This window comes from Macrobrachium nipponense, chromosome 11 (assembly GCF_015104395.2).
Source record: "Macrobrachium nipponense isolate FS-2020 chromosome 11, ASM1510439v2, whole genome shotgun sequence".
NCBI classification, from domain to species: Eukaryota; Metazoa; Arthropoda; class Malacostraca; order Decapoda; family Palaemonidae; genus Macrobrachium; species Macrobrachium nipponense.
In genome coordinates this window covers 29,910,504-29,934,475 of record NC_061087.1, presented here as the reverse complement: position 1 = coordinate 29,934,475, position 23,972 = coordinate 29,910,504, and the positions used below count along the sequence as shown (strand labels likewise).

General features: G+C 37.0%; 2 protein-coding genes across 3 annotated transcripts in view; one reads left to right on the top strand and one right to left on the bottom strand.

Moving 5' to 3' along the window:
* Positions 1–17,105, top strand: part of LOC135202642 (protein rogdi-like) — a 65,000-nt gene extending 47,895 nt beyond the window's left edge. The window contains exons 5-8 of one of the 2 annotated variants that reach the window (XR_010311813.1): positions 2,602–2,722; positions 3,260–3,469; positions 5,383–5,671; positions 16,973–17,105. Coding sequence is in view for 1 of the 2 variants with exons in the window: in XM_064232164.1 (XP_064088234.1) it covers positions 2,602–2,722; positions 3,260–3,469; positions 5,383–5,457 (406 nt within the window). In the remaining variant the exon portion in view is untranslated. Of the gene's footprint in view, positions 1–2,601; positions 2,723–3,259; positions 3,470–5,382; positions 7,389–16,972 lie in introns of those variants that run through there. The other variant, XM_064232164.1, reaches the window with a different exon arrangement.
* Positions 10,399–23,972, bottom strand: part of LOC135202553 (protein FAN-like) — a 34,395-nt gene continuing 20,821 nt past the window's right edge. The window contains exons 10-21 of the mRNA XM_064232074.1: positions 21,971–22,133; positions 21,657–21,811; positions 21,312–21,490; positions 20,915–21,046; positions 20,439–20,681; positions 19,999–20,195; positions 19,735–19,829; positions 18,050–18,150; positions 17,644–17,919; positions 17,033–17,177; positions 16,299–16,408; positions 10,399–14,948 (exon numbers count right to left, since the gene is read on the bottom strand). Coding sequence (XP_064088144.1) covers positions 14,854–14,948; positions 16,299–16,408; positions 17,033–17,177; positions 17,644–17,919; positions 18,050–18,150; positions 19,735–19,829; positions 19,999–20,195; positions 20,439–20,681; positions 20,915–21,046; positions 21,312–21,490; positions 21,657–21,811; positions 21,971–22,133 — 1,891 coding nt within the window. The 3' untranslated portion in view covers positions 10,399–14,853. The remainder of the gene's footprint in view (positions 14,949–16,298; positions 16,409–17,032; positions 17,178–17,643; positions 17,920–18,049; positions 18,151–19,734; positions 19,830–19,998; positions 20,196–20,438; positions 20,682–20,914; positions 21,047–21,311; positions 21,491–21,656; positions 21,812–21,970; positions 22,134–23,972) is intronic.

Below are 23,972 nucleotides of genomic sequence, written 5' to 3'. Positions count from 1 at the left end.
AGAAGCTGTGGTCTCTATGGGGGAAACCTCAAGTAGATCTGTTTGCGACGTTCCTCTCCAGAAGGATGGAGAACTTCTGCTCGTTAGGGGAGGATCCCAGAGCCCTAGCAATCGATGCCCTGCTCATGGATTGGTCGGGCATAGATGCATACGCTTTTCCCCCCGTTCAAGCTACTGGGGGAAGTGATAAGAAAGTTCGTGTCCTCGGAAGGAACGAGGATGACATTAATCGCTCCCTTTTGGCCCGCTCGAGAATGGTTCACAGAGGTACTGGAATGGATGGTGGACTTCCCCAGATCTCTTCCCGAAAGGACAGATCTGCTCAGACAACCCCACTTCGAGAGGTATCACAAAAACATCCACGCTCTCGCCCTGACTGCCTTTCGACTATCGAAAGATTGGTCAGAGCGAGAGGCTTTTCTCGCAAAGCTGCAAAAGCAAGTGCGAGAGCACGAAGATCCTCTACCATGTGGATCTACCAATCGAAGTGGGAAGTCTTCCGTAGATGGTGTAAGGCGAAGAAACTGTCCTCCTCCGATACCTCTGTGACCGAAATTGCCGATTTCCTTCTTTATTTGAGAGAGGAATCTCAATTGGCAGTATCTACGATAAAGGGCTATAGGAGCATGTTATCTGCTGTGTTCAGGAACAGGGGCCTGAACATAGAGGATAACAAGACCTTCAGGACTTGATACGATCATTTGAAACTTCAAAATCGAAGACTTCACTTACCCTTAGCTGGAACCTAGATGTGGTTCTTAAATACCTCACATCAGAGAAGTTCGAGCCTCCTAATCAAGCATCCTTCAGAGACATTACGAGGAAATGTATTTTTCTAATGGCTCTCGCTACTGCCAAAAGAGTCGGTGAATTGCAGGCTCTAGACCCGAGAGTGGGCTTTAGAGGAGAGACTGCAGTGGTATCTTTCCGGCCTTTGTTTTTAGCAAAGAATGAAAATCCTTCGAGACCTTGGCCCAGGAGTTTTGAAGTTAAAGGGTTTTCTCAACTTGTGGGAAAGGAACTGAGAGATCATTATGTCCGGTTAGAGCCTTAAGATTCTACTTGCAGAAGAAGAAACAGCTGCAAGGTTGCAATCAGTCTCTCTGGTGTGCGGTTAAGGACCCTAAGAGACCAGTGTCGAAAAATGCCTTAGCCTTTTTTGTTAGAAACGTGATAACTGAGGCACACATGAAATGAAAAAGTGAATCCTTTGCAGCATTGAGAGTTAAAGCGCACAAGGTACGTTCAGTTGCTACATCAATATCTTTCAACAAGAACATGTCGATGAAAAACATCTTAGCAGCTACGTACTGGAGGTGCAACTCGGTGTTTGCCTTCCATTATTTAAAAGCTGTAAGGGTAACATACGATAGATGCTTCTCTCTGGGTCCGTATGTATCAGCGGATACAGTGCTGGGTGAAGGAGATAAGACTGATTCTTAATTTTTCTTTAATTTTTGTTTAATTTTAATTTTAAAATAGTTTGGTGTTGAATTTTAAGGTTGTTTGAAAGGTGGTTGAGGATAACTCCTTTCAATCTTAGTACTAATCCACGGTTAGGATCGGGTGATCGGGATCAGTGTTGTACTCCTTGGTTATGCTATTAGGCATAGGTGTATTGTCATGTAAGTGGATAGGACCCCATTGACAAAGGCCATCAGGTTCTGTCGAGTAAGTGGATAAGACCCCATCGACAGTCCTCACAAGAGCTTTTAGCCATAGGTCACATCCTCGCTGAGGCTTTTGAGGCGAAGCAGACTTCTAAGCAGTAGCTATGAAATCTTATGCCAAAACAGGTAAGAACCAGGGTATTTTTATTTTATTACCTACAACGTATGTTGTTTACCTGTCTAATCAGTAATTAGCTGCCTCTTACCCTCTGCCAAAGGTGCCAATCTGCTAAGTATATATCTGACAGGGAAGTTGAATGTATGAAAATGATATTGTTATTGTACAATAAAGTTTCATACATACTTACCTGGCAGATATATATGATTAAATGGCCCACCCAGCCTCCCCTCAGGAGACAGGTGGAAGAGAAAATCTGGTTTTAGAACGGTAATGGTTCCTATTCCTGCCACCCAGCGGCAGGCCGGTAGATCACCTGACCTACCTGTAGTGTGTGCCACGAAATTCGAATTTCTGTCGGGGACGACGGAGTCTATAGCTAAGTATATATCTGCCAGGTAAGTATGTATGAAACTTTATTGTACAATAACAATATCATTTGAGACTAACAAGACAGGTTTTTCAAGTAGAAGATGGAGGAGTCTGACTTCACTTACATATTCACATACATATTTGTTGTGGCTTTGGAATGCACTAGCAGTATATATAGACCAGTCCAACACAATGTTGCATGCAAGAGAGTTGCTGGTTACCCATTAATGTACACAGATTGGTCAGATTGTCTGCTGATTTGTGGTAAAATAGTCTTGATAATGTTGGGTAATTTACCTTATTTATGATTCTAAGAATATAACGGGAAAATTGTCTCTTGGAATACATCATCCATGTGGATAACATATTCCAGTACATATTTGGAATATATATTTTACCTCAGAATGTATGTAATGAATTAAGTTGCTTTTTTTTTTCCAGGACCAGTAGTGAAGTTTTGAATGTGTTAGGACAGTTGATCAAACTCCTTCAGAAGGGCCGCAGTAGCCTCCTTATTCCAAGAAAGAAGACTATTGATGAATTAATGAGTAGCAGAAATATGGTGAGTACTGTTTGATTTTTTATATGGCTGGTTAAGGGCTGAAAGTTGAGGAGCAATGTAAGTTGTCTGGATGATATTGTGTGAAGACATTGGCTTACACTACATTATGCAACATTATGTTATGGGTTATATTCTTGTCTTAATTTCTGGTCAGTACAAAGATGGAACTTTCTCTCCAAAAAGTCTGTAATACACAGTAGTGCTTGATTATTTTTCATCCACCTCTTTAAAAAGAGAATTAACTAAGAGATTTTTGTAAAGTGTTTTTAACAAATAGATCCCACAATATTTTTTCAATAACATTTGACCTATTCTCTCCTCTCAGGGAAAACAGTAATTATTTATAGTAATAATGAGAGTTAAAAAGTACTCATGGTAGTATTAGTCTTGAAATGAAGAAACATCCAGTCTTGTAAAGGGGAGCTGAACAGATTCCCAAAATCTCTCCATAAAGATTTATTTTAAAATATGAAAGATGTTTAAAGTTAAAATCATCCTCAACTCTGAAGGTTGTTATCAGAATTGACATTGTTTCAGAAATCCCTGACGCCTCCTCTTCCTGGTGACTTAGCCGTAAGTTTCTACCTGCAAGCACACAAATTGGTTTTAGCAGTTTATCATCTTTCCAATGCTGCTGGCACTATGAAGTTTGAGAGTGTGCAGGCAGAGTGTGCCGTACCATGGTTAAGCCCAGTTCTTGTGTGTTTAACCACTGCTCTTCATTTAGCACATCAGCTAAGAGATAAGGTATGTTGCAACAAGTTTTTGTGTTCATAAAAAATTACTAACAATTGTTTCACTAACTGACATTTTTTGGCACGACCAGCGAGAAGACAAATCCTAGATTTAAACAATCTTGTTTGTGGTTTGAATTAACAACAGGGCTGGTGGACAAGAAGATATTGATTGGGGAGCTCCCTCTTATGTTTGTTCTCTTGATTACCATTAATCTGGTCTCGGCGCCTCAGTGATGTGATCGGTAAGGTCTTGGCCTGCCACCTTGGCGGCCACGAGTTCGATTCTCGTGCATTCCACTGAGGGGTTAGAGATGTGTATTTCTGGTGATAGAAGTTCACTCTCGACGTGGTTCGGAAGTCACGTAAAGCCGATGGTCCCGTTGCTGAATAACCACTGGTTCCATGCAACGTAAAACCACCATACAAACAAACAAACATTAATCTGGTCTCTTGCAAGTTTGGATCTATCTCTATGATTACATTTTCCTGTTGTTGTCCTTTCAAGTTGGACGGTGAGTTTGTGTACAAATTGACATTTGATAATTTCTTTTAGATATTTTATATTTTTGTAGCTGATATCACAGCAATTTATGATTTTTTTTTTTTTTTACCTAAATTTCAAGACAACTTACTAGAGAACAAAGAATTCGCTGGTTGATTTACCTGTTTGTTTTCCTTAGTATTTTTGCCTGTAAGATACTGAAGAAGTTAATGGATACCAAATATATGTGCAACCGAGATTGTTTTTAATGAGATTCTCCAAGGTACATTCCTGATTGGCAGACACTAAACAAATTGATTTCCCTAACAGAATTGACCCTCTTTCTGCATATACAGATCAGGAATGCCATAAATTTAATATACTTGTTCTAATGAGAGTCCTCACAGGGGACCAGTGAGCATGGCATGAGAGCTGAAGAATTTTTCCCACAGCATAGTGAAGGGAAAGGGGGCCAGGGAGCAGGAACCAGATATAATAGACTTTGACACTGTTTTATCATCTGTTCTTCCATTACCCGAGATCAGTTTTCTCATTCAGCTCTACCTCATCAAAGATCCTGCTGCTTGCGCTCTGCAGATGGAATGAATAACTCGACTCTTCCATCTTTATGAATACAGTGAGGTTTTGGAGATGGTCTTATCTTTGTTCCCATCCTTGGCCATTTCCACTGTACATGCCCCCATTGGTGTTAAAGAGTACGTACTACTGTACGTATGTATTGTACCAAGGGAGCTGAGGATTTTTCTTAGAACACCAGAAGTCTTACCTCATTGTAAATGTTTTTACATCAGATTTTTGTTTTAAGCAAGAGATGAACTGGTCAGTTTCTATTCTCATGTCTGGTGCATTTGCTGCCATAATTCCCATCAAGTGAAACCTTTTCAAGATTAAAAATCTTCACTATTATCAAGTCTGTGACTGAGCACTGGAATGGCCAATGAGACGTCCCTTCGGCCTCTAGCTGCTACCCCTTTCATTCCTTTTATTGTGCCTCAGTTCATATTATCTTTCTTCCATCTTACTTTACACCCTCTCCTAACAATTATTTCAATGTGCAACCAAGAGGTTGTCCTCCTGTTATACCTTTCAAACCTCCTTTACTCTTAATTTCCTTTTCAGCACTGGATTACCTCAAAAGTCCCGATGTTTGGCTTTTGGACTGAATTTTATAAACTCACTAATTTTCCTGCCCTTCCAGGCAACTGTTCCATAATTACTAATTTTACTTTGTAATTGGTTTCATTCAATATGCAATTAAGAGGTTAAAATACATTATCTGCAGAACATTAGTTTGAATGCTATGTGGTGATTTTTGTTAATCTTTATTTAGTAGTATTTTGTAATGTAGGTTATTGCCTTGATGCATATTACACTATTATTTTGTTTATGTCCAAGATAATTATAAGTTATTTTCTTTTCAGATTGCTGTGTTCTCCCAATATAAAGACTTCACCCCAGATTCTTGTAGTGTTTCAACAATATCTTTTGAACCTTGATTTGTTGTTGTTAATAATAGTTACCAAGTAGAGAATTAATCACTGAAATGTCATTGGGTGTATGAGAAGGCCTCATGTAATGAAGAGAAGCTTAGTGACAATATGCTTGCCTTGGTTTATTGGTGTCAGATATTTAAGCTGATGAAGTCACCTTACAGTGCAGATATGAATTTTCCTTGGTTGATCTTTGTTGCTTATCCACACAAGAAATACGGTAAGTCACATTAATACATATTTGTTTGATTGTCTTTTATGATCTTTTATGTTAAAATACATTTCACAGCTCGAGTTGTTTCCAGCTTTAGTAGTACGTAGTTTTAAAGAAGTTTTAAATTTCATTCTGTAAGGTCACAGTTTTAAAGAGGCATGTTGCTGTACAGAGAAATTATATGTTTGCCTCTTTTTACTGTCAATTCCATAAATTGTATATAGTTACTGTAGTGTATACTAAAGTAGAATAAAGCTTAATTTTTGGCAACTTTGACATTTTTATATGCCAAACGTAGCATTATAGTTGTACATCTATTTGCTGAAGAGTGGATATATATTGGTGCAATTTAGCCATTGCAGCTGACTAGAGTAACAGCATTTCTTTTCTTGGAAAGTGTTAAAATTCAGTGTAAACATTCCAAATTTATTCAGTGATTTCTGTGAGGGATATTACATAAATTAAATAGGAGTTTATTCATATAAATTTGTATTACATATCTTAAGATTCTTTAGTGGTTGGAGATATGAAGACGTAAATATTTTTGGGTGTAACTAATGATGACTGAGAGGAGTTTGCCAGTTTTCATTATGAAGACAAGTTGTTTTAAATAAAATGATCAAAGTCCAGAGGATCAGATTGGGATTCACTTAATTCATTAGTCCAAACTGCTCTATGTACGATTTTTTTCATGAATTGTTAATGACTTGTCCTTCTTGTAAGCTGCAACGTTAAAGTATATGTTGTTGATATTTTTTGTTGATCATTTCCATCGTTGAAACAGTTTTGTTATGAAGTTGATTTAGTATGATGAAATAGGATTTGGTGAGAGGTAAAAGTGATCCTCATTGAAAGCCTCCACAAAATGGTTATGTTTATGCTTAGTATATTGTTTGTCTGTCTATCTAGTCACATCATTGGTATGAAATTTTAGTTCATTGCCTGTGTGGTATTGTTAATGACTGCTTTTCATATTGCAAGGACCTTCTGTTGTGTTTAATGCTTCTTGTGTCCGTTGCAGAATGCTCAAAATTTCTTGAACTCTTGGTGAGGTCTGCTTTGTACTATTTATCATTCTGTCATTTGACTCCAGGTCCTAAGTTGGAAAGCTCTGCCCATGATGAGGCATGTGTTGTGCTTGGTACCTATTGAATTGTGACTTACATTGACAGTGAAGAAGATATCATTACTATTATACTGTACTGGTTTTGTGCTCTTGGGGAAATGTCAGTCATAGACTTCTACTTCTTTATAATCATGGATCCAGTGGCCAGTTATTTAATATTTAGTAAAGAATATAAATTCCTTTACAGGCTTGAGTGTATACATGGTGTGCCAAAAGTGAGTCTCTTGCAGATATTTTATTTTAGGGAGTCAATGTACTTGACTGCTTGCTATACAGTAATAATTCTAAGCTTTTACTTCTAGAATGTATTATAATACCTGATATCTTTTTAAGTGTGAAATAGTGTACATTCTGCTACACATTGTTAAAAGTTGTTTAGTTATTAGAAATCTTATAGGATTCTGTTCTACTCTGGTTTTCCATTTGTCCTTGATAGTGTGTCATTTGTTGCTTTTAACAAAAATAACTCATTTCCTTTTGATCACTGTGTTTACTATGGAGTCATTTCTTGTCTATCACATAATTATGCTTTTTATTGTTAACTTTCTACTCCTAAGAGCCATCAAGTAAAGAATAAAGTGTCATCTAGAACTTGAATCCCTCTTTCACTATGCATGCCCCTTCAGTTATTTGAATCATGCTCTACAGAATTCCAATTATTTCTGGCATACTTTCCTATGGCAGCAGGGAGGATCTGTAACTATTAAAGTTTGTTAATTATTACCACTTAAATACTTGTTCAGCCTTCCTGAAGGCATAATGATAATTGACAGTTATTTGATTCCTTCTCTTTTTGTATTCTCGTTTCCAAAGGAGTGTCAAGACCTGTTGATGGCAAGAGAGCCAGACTTCAGTGCGAGCCTGTCATCAGTACGACCCAGTCGTTGTTTGAGCATGTCTTTGACAAGTCCGAGGTATATTAATGGCTCTGCTAATATTTCTTTGAGTCAAGAGTCCTTCACAAGACATTTGTATTCATTCTTGCCACAAGATATTTTGGACAAAGTTTTTTGTGGCCTCCTGGATGTTCTCTGGCCCCCATGATTTATTGTTCATGATGGCCTCAGACTTCACCTCACCTTAGTGGATGATTCCATAGGGACACTGGGACATACAATGTTCTCTGAAGCATTGTTTCAGCCACTGTGGTGAGTACAGAGTATCTTTAGGGCATATACTTTACTATGATTAGTATGTAATCTCTTTAAGTCTTTGTTGTTTCTTTTTAATGACCTTTCTTCCTGCAGTTGATAAGTCTTTGTTGTTTCTTTTTAATGACCTTTCTTCCTGCAGTTGGTTAAACAATTGTATTTGTGTTTTATTACATTTTGTTGAGAAGGATTTGTCTTGTCCTTACTGTGGGGTTGAAGCTCTGCTGAAGCCTACCAGGTGAGCCGCACATTGGGCATCTTCTGTTCCCACCTAGTTTTCCCGTCCCCTAGCTCCTTCTGCTATGTCAGTGTCAGATAGAGAGTCTGTGACATCTTGCAAGTCTGCAGCTGTAACATCATCGGCTTACACTGTTACTTCATCAGCTGCGCCTCTTCCTGCCCCTGGGCCTAATTTGTCTGCTCCTCCCAAGTCCTTTATTCAAACCTTGCTGCAGAGACTCGGAGGTCCTCTTCTGGAGAAACTTGGCCGCTCTGATTTCAAGTTGAAGAGACGTCGTTGATCTCCCTCACTGTCATCTTCCTCTCATGTATCATCTTCGTACTTCGTCTTCTGTTTGCTCCATTCCTCAGAAGTGTTGGAGGAAGGACGACTTCATTGCCCGTCCTTGCAAGAAGATCTGCAGGCTCTCCATCTCCCCTTCGTCTGGAAGCAAAGCCAACTGTCCTCTTCTTCAGCTTTGCCTCGGTCGGCTAATCTCGGCTGTATAGAGACCATGGATGGCCCTCCTAGCTCCTTCTGCCATGTCAGTGTCAGAGATACAGACTACAGAGTCTGATGTCTGCTTGCAAGTCTACAGCTGCAACATCATCGGCTTCACTTACTTCCTCAACCATGTCTCTGTCTCTTCCTGCCCCTGGGACTTATTCGTTAGCTCCTTCTGACTACTTTATTCAAACCTTGCTGCAGAGGCTCGAAGGTCCTCTTCAGAGAAACTTGGCTGCTGTGATTTCAAGTTACTGAGATAGTTGAAGAGACATCGTAAGTCTTCTCCCTCACCATCATCATCTTTTCTTGCATCATCTCCGTACCTCGTCTTCTGTTTGCTCCATTCCTCAGAAGTGTTGGAGGAAGGAGGACTTCATTGCCCCTCCTCGTAAGAAGATCTGCAGGCTCTCCATCTTCCCTTTGTCTGAAAGTAAAGTCAACTGTCCTTCTACTTCAGCTGTGACTTACTCGGCTGATCTCGGCCATATCGAAACTATGGCTAGCCGTGAGTCTGACAATGGTCATGGCTATATGTCTTCTGCCTTAGCTAATGATAATTTTCCAGCCCACAATTCCTGTGCTTCTACGTACTCATTAAGAGAAGTCCCCTACAAGAGCCGTAGTGCTGGTCGTCTCAAGTCCTACCAAGGGAGTCCCATTTTGAGGGTCTTCTGTCCCACCTCCTGTCTCCCAGCTCTTTCTGCCACGTCAGTGTCTAGAACTTCGGAGTCTGTAACATCTACTTGGGGGTCTATGGACGTGACAACCTTGGCCTACACAGTTCCTTCATCAACCGTGTCTCTTCCATTGCTTCCAACCCTTCTGCAGAGACTTAAGGTTCTCTTCTGAAGAAACTTGACCAATCTTATTTCGAGTCTAAGAAGAGATGTTGTAGATCTTCTCCCTCCCCTTCATCTTCCTCTTATGCATCGTCTGCTGTTTGCTCCATTCCTCAAAAGTATTTGTGGAAGGACTTCATTCAATGTGTTCAATGCGGTACGATAAACATGGTGCGTACCACAAAGATGATGCTATTGTGTAGCATGATAATTGCTGTGTGTGTGTGATGAAAAAGAAGAGAATATGGTGCAAAGAATCGCTCGGTAAAAGAACTGTATATGGTTAACGTACGTCTGCCAGGGTCGAAGCTCGAGGCAATTTGAAGGTTTGCCCATCAAGTGTGCTCTTTAGAGGGGAGGTTCGCCGATCAGGCCCAGTCGTGTGGATAGGCCTTAACAGAAGCAGAGCCATAAATATGTATCAGACACCTATCGAAGACTGGCTCTTAACAGAAGTCTGGCTCTCCTGCCATCGGAAAGTCGCGAGGCTCCCTAGGAAACACGAATACAAGAGGAGTCAATTATTTGCCAATTATCATTATGGATGCAGGAAGGACAGTAAGCTAATATGAAGTATTTAAGAAATAACTAACAAACTTGAAAAGTTAAAGAGGCTCCTTCCTGCTGCCATAGGAAAGTACACCAGAGATCATTTTCAAGTTATGATAAATTGTCAGACCTCGAGGATAAATCAGCAAAGATTTGAAGTGGATATTTGAGAAATATATAATTTTGCTCAGGCAAAATCACATTAACAAATATGAAGTGGCTGCTGGTAACAGTCCTGGCCTCAACAAGAAGTTATGAAGTCTCTAAAAGGGAATTAAGTGTTTTGGGTTACAGTTTTCAGTGTAGGCTATTATTATGTTGAGGAAAATCATGTACTGTACTAAACAAATATTTTTATTAATACTTTATCACTTTGAATTACAGTGTCTAGAATTTATGGAAGCATGATGTACATACTAAAAATATGCTATACTTATAAAAATAAAAAAAATCTCACCCTTGTCACAACTAAAATTTACAAGTTTTCTTATTAATTTACACGTTTTGGAAACTATAACCAGATGTTAACTGTATCTATCGTGCATCTCGCACGTGAGATTTCTTCACGGCTATGTGAGGTATATGAAATGACATTCAAACACAAGAAACACAAAACGGGAGATCGAGCATCAAAAGCGCACTTTCAATTACTTTGGCTATCGTACAGTAATATAAGTTCAGCTACAGCATTAAAACCTTCCCTTGTCAGAAATATTTGTAGCTGCTTTCAGCTTTTGCTGTAGTTTAGGCGTAACTTTTAGTTTTGACTTCTGTGAAGTGTTTTAACATCTAGGCTACCAAAACATTTTACTGACCAGCTTTTACCAAACTATGATCACAAAACTCTTAATGAATTAATCTCTTCAAACAATCTTTCTATAAATGGAATGCAAAATCTGTTCTCTGATCACTGTGATTATCAAGGCTCCTTTAATCCACTGCATAACACCAGACACTCTGCCCTATATATATATATATGAAAAAAAACTTCAATAACAGGAACAGTGTTGTACTTCTAAAATTACTCAGATTTAATAAAATCACATTGAAGATTTTCAAAATTCACAGAAATATTTTAAATTATTCCAGAATCAAAAATATATAAAACTATTTTTGTAATGTTCAAAAGAGAAACTCATTCACAACACACTGTGGTTTATGGGTAACTATGCTGCACCAGACTTGTAAAATCAAATTAATCATCACCAAAAATGTTTTCATGTTAACTTTTCCCTGAATGGAGTCAGAGGAAGAAATCACAGTAAAATTAAATTACAACAACCAAACCTTGTATAAAAAAAATAAATTACTCTACAGTCCAATAAATGGAAATAAAATATATTTACACACAGACATGTACTAATATATATAACACTTTTGTCCTCCTCCTGCTGACATCTAGAACTGATTTTTATATTTTCCCATCTTAAATGCTCCTATTAATATACTAATTTCAAGTAAACTATTAAAATTCAACAAATTCCAAATGGAGATCTTTTGATATATCAAAACACTAAGGCTTACTACAATCCTGCTCACTTTTCATTCTGTTCAAAAGCTTGTGACATCTTGCTTGGTGTCAAAGAAAACCTGTACAAACCCTCTCTACTAATGTAACATTATTGTTCAGTGATGGTTTTGATTACCAGTCAACTTTGGTACTTTGCAGGACCAGCACATTCCAACTAGTAGCCCTAAATATAAGAGATTTGTCTTTTCCAAAACTTCGTGCAATATATCCAAAACAACATGAACCTAATCTTCAGTGGCAGTGAAAATGTAACCCTTTAATATCAATAATAAATTTGAAAAACAAAATACTATTGAAAAAAGTCTATTTCAATTTCTTTAAATCAATATAAAATGAAATGGCTTACTTGAGAATACCACACAGCAATTATGCAGATTTAAGAATTAAACACCTTGGAAGGAGATGTATCTACTGCAATTAACACTTCTCAAAAACAAGCAAAGTTGGTACTTTCTCACCAGCAACTACAGAAAGCATAAGAACACTTTCATCTAAATCATCTAAACTTTTACATCTAAATATGTAACCAAGATCTTTTGCAGTATTATAAAGGCAATTACTGTGAATGATGAATTTGATAACAATTAACATTCTTATTGTGCATCACATGTAAAGATATTCAAGTTGATTATTATGCTTTATGAACAGTGGTCATTGAAATTTCAATTGTTTTAACAAACACAATTCTTAACAAGGCATCTATGTATATATTATGGGCTTTCTTTCAAAATCTGTCAAATGGTAAAGTTAAAAGTACCAACACTATAAACAAGATTACAGCATTTAAGAAAAACGTACAACAATTATGCAATGTGAAGCAAGCTTTTGTGCCAATATCCCTCTAGCTATATATCTTTGAAAATTTCAAAGTAAATATCAACTACATAACTTTAAAACCAAAAAAATTTATTCTGCGTTACAATTTTAAATCGGAACGCAAAGATACTAGGACAAGTTTCAATATTGTGCTACCATACTTTGATTGAAGATGGGGACCAATTTCGGCCTTCAAATGCACAGAAATGAAAGCTTCCTGGTTAAGCACAGGCAGATCTTCACATCAATGTCTTGTTAACTAAATTCTCAAAGCTGTGTTGGCTGAGAAAGTTGAGATTTTGGGCTGGGTAGTCTAGAACCACTTACAAATTACACAAAGTAACCCATACTCTCTGCATTTCTAAGAAAAAATAATTTCATATCATATAATTAGTCTATAAATTTTATTACAGGTACAAAATTCACGATAACAGAGTAAACTAAGCCATAGTATATTTTTGATTGCCCTCAACTGCTGAATATTATTTCTTATGAACTTTAAGCTAAAAATCTTGATGTTGCTATTTATGTAATTCAAAACAGCCAATGGATAATTGCCAAGATTCTTCTGTGACAAAAATGTAGCACTAAATGCTCAGTCTGTTGTAAAAACATTTAACATATGAAGGAAAACGGTGTGAAATAGTCAGGAACTTACTCAGGTACTGTATATAACTATATTAATTTGTAATGCATAAAAATCAAGCTAGAAAAGTAGGGCATGAATGATTAGGAATCAGAAAATATCAAAGCTAAATGTACAATTAATTTCCCATTCATACAATGGTCAATATGTTAGGCCACATATTTTTTAACCGCATACTATTTATTACTTCTTTTAGAGTAAAGATCTAAAAAACATATTGTCACTGGAGAAAACAATGATGGAGAGTTTTATGAAGACAAAATTTGTTGAAGCACTATTATTCACTACACGAATGTTACTTATACAAGCATTAAGCATTGGACAACAAATGATGAGAATTTTACCTGTACAACCACAAACAACATAGACAACCTTTCTAGTAGTTACTTGATCTACTATATCAGTGTGAATGAAGAACTAAACTGACTTTCAAGCAGTATACAAGATTTCTGAATTTAGTTACTCCTATCACTGTGCTAATGATTGTAATTACCTCAATAAGAAAAATACAGTGCTGTGCAAATCTTGTAGAACTAGGAATTTCTTGAGGAGTAACTGAAAAATAATCACAGTCATAGTAGCTACATACTTTCAACGATACGCTGTATGTATATACAAATTCGTCTTAACATTTTTCTTAGCTGCACATAACGTGCTTTTTACAACAACCAACAGCCTTCAGGATAAACTGATCACTTATCAAACACTTCTTTTTATGCATATGAATATATGCACTGAAGCAATATAACCATTTTCACAATAACAATGACCACTCAAAACTATTTTACACAACAGTAACTAAAACCATAACGCAAGGCCACGATATCTGAGGCTATATTCACCTACTTCCTAAATCCAACAATGCTATTTTGTCAAAAACTATTGGGATAAAAAGATATCTGTAAAGTAATGCAGAAAAATAAAATTTATTCTACTAATGTTGAGGAAATATGGCTATCATCTTATGCAGTATACAATTTCTAGAAACAACTAACTTCTTATGCTACGTAAATATTCTATCAAGCAACAAGAAAACAGTAAATGGTAGACATCTACATTGTGAGAACTTGACAGCAAATATAGTTTGCTATCTCAGATAACTGTCTTCTTGAGACTGGAATGCAAGTACTCTACTGTACAATTAGCACATCAAGACCAGCAAGAAACTTGTGCACAGTTAAAATGTACAGGTCTATTTGCTTATACAACTTTGTTGCTAATCATTTCACAGCTTATTGTTCTGCATCAGCTAATAAATGAACACTAAAATCTATGTCGTCTTTAGAGCACCATCGCACAGCCTGAATAATACAGAACTGCATATAAAACATGGAACACTGAAAAATGTAATACATCACAGTATCTGTGTTTTTCTTCTTCACCTTAATAACATTAGCAATTATTGCAAGGTTTTGATAGTATAAAATAAATCACCACTTTCTTCAACCTGCCATTAAGCAGCAACAGCACTCGCAATTTTTAAAATGTTAAAAAGGCATCACAATTACACTAGTCATTTAAAATATCAATGTTTCCTTGATAAGCGTATGACTATCACACCAGGCATTCGTTTTATGCCTGCATAAATACAAAAAAATAATAAATATTAAAAGTATTCCATGGCTTTTTTTTATATGAATCAGGATAGTATTTGGTTTTCTAAAAATTATACCAATACAACTCTCAGCATGGTCACCACAGCGATTTGTTGCAGCTCGCCTACATGATCGAGCGTCACTAGTCTACTCTACGTGCACCACAGCACAAAGGAGATTCAAATCATACACCACAGTGAATCAACACTCAAGCACTAAATCCCCAGATTATGAGCTGTCGATCCTCGCCTCCTGTTGCGAGGTATTCGTAGTTTTGAGAAATTGTCACACACGTAACTGGACCTGAAAGTTTTTTTGAACTTTTTTTAATCGGTCTGTTAAATTTCGAAGAATACCTTAAGACTTAAAAATAGAACAATAGAATATACCCTATATTGAATTTTGGTCAAAGGCCAAGCACTGGGACCTAAGAGATCATTTAGTGCTGAAAGGGCAATTGAGAGTAGAAAGGTTTGAAAGGTGTAATAGGAGGAAAACCTCCCAGTTGCACTATGAAACAATCGTAGGGGAGGTGGATAGCAAGATGGAAGATAAAAATGAGTGGAGGTACAGTAATATGAATAAAAGGGGTTGCAGCATGGGGCTGAGGGGACAATTTATAAATGATATACAAGACAAAGTTAAGAGTCAAAGCAACATATACTATATACTTAAATGGTCTGACTAGAAAAAGAGACTTCCCTGGACATCAACTGGTTTACATAATCTTAACTTTTCACTCTCTATACATACATACCCATGAAACTAATAAGAAAGCTGCTGACTTGTTACATACTAAACTTTGTTTATTGTTAACTGACTTATGCACTTCAAAATGTTTACTTCTACTCATTAACAAATAATCTATAAAGTGCATTCTTCACCTACAACAATATATGCATCTCATCATACTCAAACTGTACGCTTAACGTGTTAATTTATGAAGTACTATGAATTATATTTTTATTACGATCATCTCGCAGTAGCTAAACCATAGGACCAAGTCAAAACACTTTCCATCTTTAGGTCAAATCCAATCTTGAAGATTAAGAGATACTGTAGCTGCCCTAGGAACCCCTGACATGAAGCAGATCCAAAATAACTGCATGGGTTTCCTTGTCCTGTTTCAGTTAGAAGATAACTACGTCCTCTTGAACTTTTGAATTCAATGATGTCCAGTACTCATGGATTTAACTGGAACCCAGACCCTCCTGTCCCACTTAGAGATAAGAGCTGTTCTGAAGCCACATGAAACCATTACAACACTAAGATGGCCTTGATGAAAAAGATGTAAAGGAGGAGATAGCCCAGATGAAAATACTGAAGATTTTAGAGAAGTTGGTCGTTTTACTAAAACTGCTGTCAGCTGTCGCCAAATTTTTTATTCCAAGGACAAGATAAAAGGCGCTGTGCTGGTTAAGTGGGACAATTTCATTTGATGATTACTCTAGACAATGATGGAGTTCAGAAAGAAATGGTTTGCACTTAATGTTAAGGAGATTGTTTATTAATTTCACCATTATGGCTACATTATTTTAAATTTCTAAGCGCAATGGCGTACTTATCAGAAAAATTTTATAAGTGCCTACAAATAACAGCAAAATTTCTATGGCAATTATCATAACAAAAACAACGAAGTCTTTAATATACTACCTCTATGAGCTGTGAACCTTTGCACAACTGAGCCTGTTCCCATATCGAAGAGAATCAGGTCTCCTGAGACACCACCAGCAAAGACCAGCCTTCCATCCCATACGACACTCCTGCAATCCAATATTACTAATATGTTTACAAAGAAACAATAATAATGCTTCAATCAAGAACTTCATTCACTCTTATTTACTTGAAATGCTAATCCTATAGACCTTTAACCCTCTTCCAATTGCATCAAAAATAAGTGAAAATCTAATACTTCATCAGAAAGCAAGAAAATTTACAAGGAAATACATTCAGAAAATTTTTTGTTTCCTTGCCAACAGTGACAAGAATCAGACTACTATCAGGATACTTTCAAGGCCTAGTATTCATAATTGAGGTGTCTCAAACTTTTCAGAAACACTGGTGAATACAAAGTAATCAAACTTAGTAATATACACAGATTAACACAACAAATTCTGATATTACCTCAGATTGAACATAAATAATGTGACTGCATGAATATTTTTCCACCAACTTCAAGCAAACAATGATTACCTTACTATCTTTGCATTCTTGCCTACCCCTACTAACACAGGATACATACTCTAGTTATTGAATACACATTTAAACTGTATATAATGTTCATCGAACTCTCGTTAAGAAATTTTTTTCCTTCTCCTTTCATACAGCAGCACTGCGTTACAAAAATGAACAACTTTCACAAAGTGGAATTTGAACAATGCACTAACCTTGCAGTTTCCTTCAAGTCATGGACACAAATCTTTGTTCCAAGAAGAGCATCAACAATTATTAATAATCCATCATCTCCCGCAGTAAGGATCCGATGTTCTTCATCTACATTCCATGCTACAGCATTGATGCTACGTGTGTGACCTGAAATGCCAGTCATGAAGTTTCTCTTTATTATTTGTGTAGGAAAAGTTTTAATATTATCTAAATTTCTAGAGGTGAAGTTGATCAATGTCTTTTAACTGAACACTAACATACAAATTTAGTACTTCTGCCACCAGCATGGGAAAATATTATATTTACTTCATCATATTACAGAAAAGAAAATTTCTTGTATAAAACTTGTGAATAAATTTTGCATCACACTTATGGCAGTACTCTTATTAATAATACCTATGGATTTAAAAAAAAAAAAAGCATAGTTGGTCGTGACCAAACATCTGGTAAATTTACCATAACCATGAAAAGCTTTAAGTAGTCATCTGAGTACCATTGATATTCCAAGTAACTATTCCAGACTATAAGAAGAAAATTTTTCCACTTGAAACTACACACTGCACAAACAATATTCAGTAAAAGATTATCCAATTTCTCAAGGTCAAAACCTTACAATTAACTTGATGAAGAACAGCTCCTCTTGGAAGCACCCAGATCACCAATACACCATCATGGGTTCCTACAGCCAGGTACGATCCAGCGGGATGTAGCGCAACACAGGTCACCATCGAGTCGTGATCCATTTCGCATACGATAGAATTTCCAATGCAAAGTGGGTTAAGGTGGCCTGCCTTGCCATACTTGGAGACGCTCTCTTTTTCTTTTCGCCTGAGCATCCCATCCTGGCCACCTTCAAGTTCCCAGACTTTGACCGTACAATCCCAGGAACCTACAATCAGATAAATTTCTGATCTCACCATGCTAAGTGATAAACTCTGTAGTAGACAATCCATTATTAGGCAAAAACCTGACTATTACATTATTGTTTGCCATGCAGAACCATCTGTTTTTATACTCACCCGTAACAAGAATATTGTCATGCCACTCCATACAAGAGACAGCATCATTGTGAGCTTCCACAAATGGATCGACATGACTATACTGTAGGCTGTATCGGTACCTAAATGCAAAAGGGTTAACATTCTTAGTACATAAAAAATACATGAACAATCTAAATTCAATGGATATTAACCAAACTACAACGAACGTCATACCTTGACTGGTTCACATAGCTTCACCAATCAGGTGTGAGAACTAAGAAACCTATAATAGGATTTTCAAAATTATCTTTAGTTGGAAGAGCAAGAAGAGATGTGAATCACTTCAATTTTTTTTCCAGTTGTTTATAAATATAAAGTCAATGAAAAAAAAAAAAGGTACAGAGAACTGAAAAACCAGGAACATCCGCAGGATTAATAAAAAAGTTTTATAGGGCTTATGAAAGCACAACTTTCTGATAAGTATGTCTAAACAAGGAACTTCAAGTAACAACTAATTTTTATAATGTTGAGGCCTCTGAGTCAAGAGTAAACCCACAGATGAGTCTAATGGGATCAACAGAAAGTCATAAGATACTGTAAAACATAGTTGACATAAAAGCACTCTGATAAATTGCTGTGAAGGTAAGATAAACAATGTAGACCTATCTCACACTATGCCATAATTAATTTCAACATTTTTTTTTTTGATAGGCAATAAGTCTGTCGTCATAAACAATACAATCACAGATTGGGCACCAATTAACCTGATTGTATCTCTGACATTCCAATTATTCTTTACACGCTACTGTAATTACTTACTCATTCATTGTATTACTGACAACATGAATTTTCTTCCCTTGTCTATGAAGTTCACCAAAAGATGTACCTCTTGATGACCAAAGTCATAGAATAGAATCTTTGGAAGGTGCTCTTGTATTTATCCAGTTTTTATTAGCAAAAAGTAATACCTCAAGATTCACTTGCACCATTAGTATTAATTTTCATTACAATTCCTTTACATTCAACTTTCAGCATCAAGTAGACATTTCCACATAAGATTTTTCAAAGCCCCTCTTCCAAACAAAAGCTACGACATAACTGCCCTCATTAAGTTACCAGGTTAACCATACTTTTAGTAGGACAGAAATTCATAAACTGAAGAGGTCTTCTATTCTTAAGTACCTTCTGCAACTTATAAAAGCACACATGACTCTACTAAGAGATGCTTCTATCCCATATATATAATGTTAATTTGCTACAGTAATATGCAGACGACTTTGAATTCCCAAGCAACTGAAGACTGAGTGATAAGCAAGGCTTTATGAACCCATTTAAAGTAGTTCCCTTCCCTGCATTGTTCAGCCAATACAGCTCGGTATTAAATAGTATAATACGTACTACTGTGGCAACCAGCACCAGTTGCTTTTCTAACTTCTCCAAGTAGAATAATAGGCAATCCACTGTACTTTATGATCCGGACCCATTCATAATACTGCAAACAGTTCTCATATTAGCATTTTTTCTTGCAATCCAAAAATGTAAATTTTCTTGCAATCCAAAAATGTAAATGGGTTGTTAAATAAGGGAAAAGATACTATGTACTCTCACACAAAAGGATACTCTGAGCATCATCATCTGCCGCTTTTGTTCAACATACAAGACATCAAAGATGTACTGTAAAATCATTTGATAACAAAGATAAACAACTACAGTTCTGTACTTACACTACATTATCCCAAGAACCAATAAGAACTGTATCTGTGCCAGGAACGTGCAGACAAGACGCAGCCGCCAGGGAGCCTATGCGTAAACTGCGGATCTATGGAAGAAAAGCAGTTAAAAGAACCTTTTATATCTATAGGTGCTGTGAAGAAGCATCCTATAATAATAAAAAAAATATGAAGCTTGAGGGGAACAAAAAGTTTCAGGCATTTTATACATGACAGCTTGCTTTATGTTTCAATCTTGCCTTATTATAATTTTCTAACCTGATTAAATTCTGGAAGAGTAAAAATCTTTAAAAGGGCATCCTGCCCTACGGTTAAAATGTTTCCACTGTCTGCACTGAAAGCAACAGCATTAATGCCTTCTCGATGGACTCGACAGCTCCTCAACTGCTTGAGCTCGGCCAGCCTTTGCCAAAAATTTCTTGATTCAGCAATGGGGGCGAGTACCTCAAAGTTGCCTGTGTATATTAACAGAACATGAGTATTTCATTCCCAAATGCAGCCACTAAAAATAAACAACTCTTAACATTTGGAATGAGAGGTGACATTATTTCATAACACTTAAAAATAAGTAGACCTAAAAGCTAACATCAAGACTTCATGAGAAGCATAAAAAATGTGGATTACTTATCACTGTTAAGTGAGGAATACTACTTATGCATGCCTTCATCAAACTAAAGCCTATTTTGAATCTTTCTTACCTTCTTTATCACTTTCAATGTCTTCCTTGCCTTCACTGCTTTCACACGAATCTGTTCTAGTAGAAGTCAACTGTGTGGAGTCATAAAGACCATAGGATCTTGACCTTTTGGGATGAGTATGCTTGAAAAGCTGTTTAGGAACCTGCCCAAATTCAGTGATCTGAACTTCATGGGCGAGTCTTTCATTAAGATCCGTAATTGCTGCAAGATCGACCGCTCCCTCGTAACACAGGTAATAAAACACTGAAATACAGATATTTTTTGGATATCAATCTCCTTAATAAAACAAGGAAATTTTACTAGATTCTGGAGAATTTATGAATATTTTGTTTGTGTAGAAAATGTACTTGTTTACAAAAACTGAGCAACACACTTGGTATATCATATAAACCAAAAAACGACAACCTATGATGTTCAATTCACAATTTACTGTTATTTTTAGTCACAACCTTTACATTAGTTCCAAAGTTGCTTACAATTATCTGCTTTTTCGGCTGCCTTCCCATTTTGCTTGCACCCGAATATCAAATCTATCCACAGGTGTAGATGGTTCGAAACGTAATCACTTTCCAATGCTTCTCTCATTTTCTTGAGCACACCTCGTGGTCCTGTGGGCACATGGGCATGGGAGAAGAAAACTGATTAACTTGAGATGCAAATTTCTTATAAGAATAAAATCACTTTAAGCAAAATTCACTCTACATTGCCTTTTCCCAAAATCAAATTCAAATTACAAATCTTAATTCACTTTCAATCTTGAAATGGAAATCTAAGGATTCAAGAAATGTCTAAGGCACCTTACAGGAATGACAGTTGTTTACCAATACAGGAAAACCAGAACTCAATCAGTCACTTGATAATTTAATATCTTACCGTCAGCCCAAGGAGGCAGCTCAACATCTCCCACTGCCTTCCCATTCTGGCGCATACCAAAATTGATACCTTGAAAATTGCACAAAAAATCTCCAGTTCCTTCATCATTATAGAATTCTGGTATCAGCTCCTTGAAGTCTGAAGGATTTGTTGTAACATTATCCCAGGTATCAGCCAAACTGAAAATAAAAGGGAGGTAACTTGATTGAAAATCACTGGGGTTTTAGCAAATACTATCACTTTGCATAACATCAAAAGAACAAGTCTATTGCAAACGTACAAGACTGACGTGAACCCATGCACTACTCTTGGTTGAAAAATTTGAAAATTTTTTATCAGTATTACCTATTAAACATTCTGTCAGGGTGATCAAAACGGCCATTCTGTAAACAAAGCATGTACTGGGGATACTCTCGAACTAGATAGTAGAGCACAAAACCCGGAGTAGAATAGTGCGACCCATACAGAAATCTCGGTTCGGGCATATCCTTACAGCGGTCCTAGGAGACAAAATTCAGAAATGCAGTTTAGTCTTTCTTACAGCCTTATCTTTAGCAAAAATTTGAATTTTCAATGTGACATAAAACAATCCAAAAAATATTTAAAACCAACTAGTATATACCATTTGCATCAGACTTCCATTACCTAATAAAACCTACCTTTAACCGTTTTAGTCTTTCTTCATTCAAGGCACCAACGGGTTTAGACAGGTCCCTATAAATTCCTGGGTCTGTCAAGTCCAGGGTTTCACTAACATAATCAGCCAAGACCCAGGGGAACACTGGATACTGGGTGAGATCATTCACACTTCTGTCTGCTTGTCTGTTAAAGCAAAATAAAATAATAATAATCCTTACAGTACACTGTAGTCAATACTCTAGCGAAAGCCTACAAATGAAATATTACTGACTTTGGGAAACTGTTAGTCTCACCTCCACTTAACGAACAGAGAGTTTGAAGATGGCGGGGGGGTGAGGGGGGGGGGGGGGGGGGGGGGGGTTTAGTAACAAGATTCTCATATAACCAACACAAAAAGGTACCCTTGGCCTAACCCTCACAGCTTAAGAGTGCAGCATAATTCTATATAAAGTACCTAACAGCCAATCCTAACTTATATTTTGTAATTATCTTTCAATTTACAGCACTGATGTACTTATTCAAAATCAGAGATATCTGCAAAATGACAGAAAAAATTATTTTTTTAAATATACCCCCAAAATCTTCATGAGAGAGAGAGAGAGAGAGAGAGAGAGGGGTGGGAGGGGTGGGACAAACACATTGTCAGTGCATGGTTTATCCCAACTTGATGCGTACATGTGTATAACCTGTACATGTGCACATACACTACATTTAATATATGCATTAAGTACAGTTCAGTATAGTACTACATCAAGTACTGTCACTAAAAATATATGAGAGAGAGAGAGAGAGAGAGAGAGAGAGAGAGAGAGAGAGAGAGAGAGAGAGAGAGAGAGAGAGAGAGAGAGAGAGAGAGAGAGAGAGAGAGAGAGAGGGCATATTATTTCCTAGAATATGCATCAAGCATCAAGAGTAAAGCCCTGGAAGAGAGTTAGTTCATACCCACCCTCACAAGCACAACAAGAAGGCCTTGTCTACCCTACCGTACATGCCAGATTTTCTCAGGAAAAAACAAATTATCGGATTCAGGCGAGTTTGTTAGGTAAAAAAATCCACTAAGCTGACATGCAAATAATTTCTTTTTTTAAGTCTTTTTGGTGGTTATGAAGTTTACCTCTTGATATTTTCAACATGCAATACTACACTTCCCTAAATATAAAAATGAATTTAAACTTTGATCTGAAATTAGAAACATTGCAATCTATTCATTGCTACCTCTATAAAGACTGTATTATTATTTTTACTAGCTTAATTAGAACAAATAATGTCATTTCTTGACTCATACCTCACAAAAAATCTGTCCTCAAATATAGGGCACAAAAATGGACAATGGTCAAGTTAAAGAAGTTTGACAGCTAAGTTGCAAGAAAACATACGGAACAGATGAAAAGAAAAATACATTAGCAGCATAACTGCCAAATGAAGATAGACTAATGTGGCAGGATTACAAGCTTAAGAGAAAGCAGCAAATCTCCCCCACATAAACTTAATCTGTCTGGCTACCAAACCCACCCTCAATCACACTTTCCTCTTTACGCTACAAAATACAGCAGGACAATTGACCCATATCTACATACAGAACAAAAAAACACAACAGGTACACACCTCTGGCTTCTGATACTCAGGGCTAGGCTGTGCTGTCCGCCGGATATAGGCTATAGGCTAGCCGACACACAACCACCGCAGACAACCAAACACAACCAACCACCAGAGACCCACAACCCCACAACAACTCAATAACTCGACAAATCACTGCAGACGAACACCAACAGCCCGAAAGAACACGACAACCAAACTACTTACTTCCCCCAGCACCACAACCTGCCAAGACCAACACTGCCCCAGCCACCACTCACAGACACCAAAAATGCACCACCAACCTCTTCAACCTCACCACAACCAGACAGACACAAGCACATCAACTTCACAACCCCAAAATCTATCAAATAACACCAAAACAACTAACCACCAAAGGATAACTGCTGCCAAACCAACTCTGACTTCACCAGACCCCTCACTGCT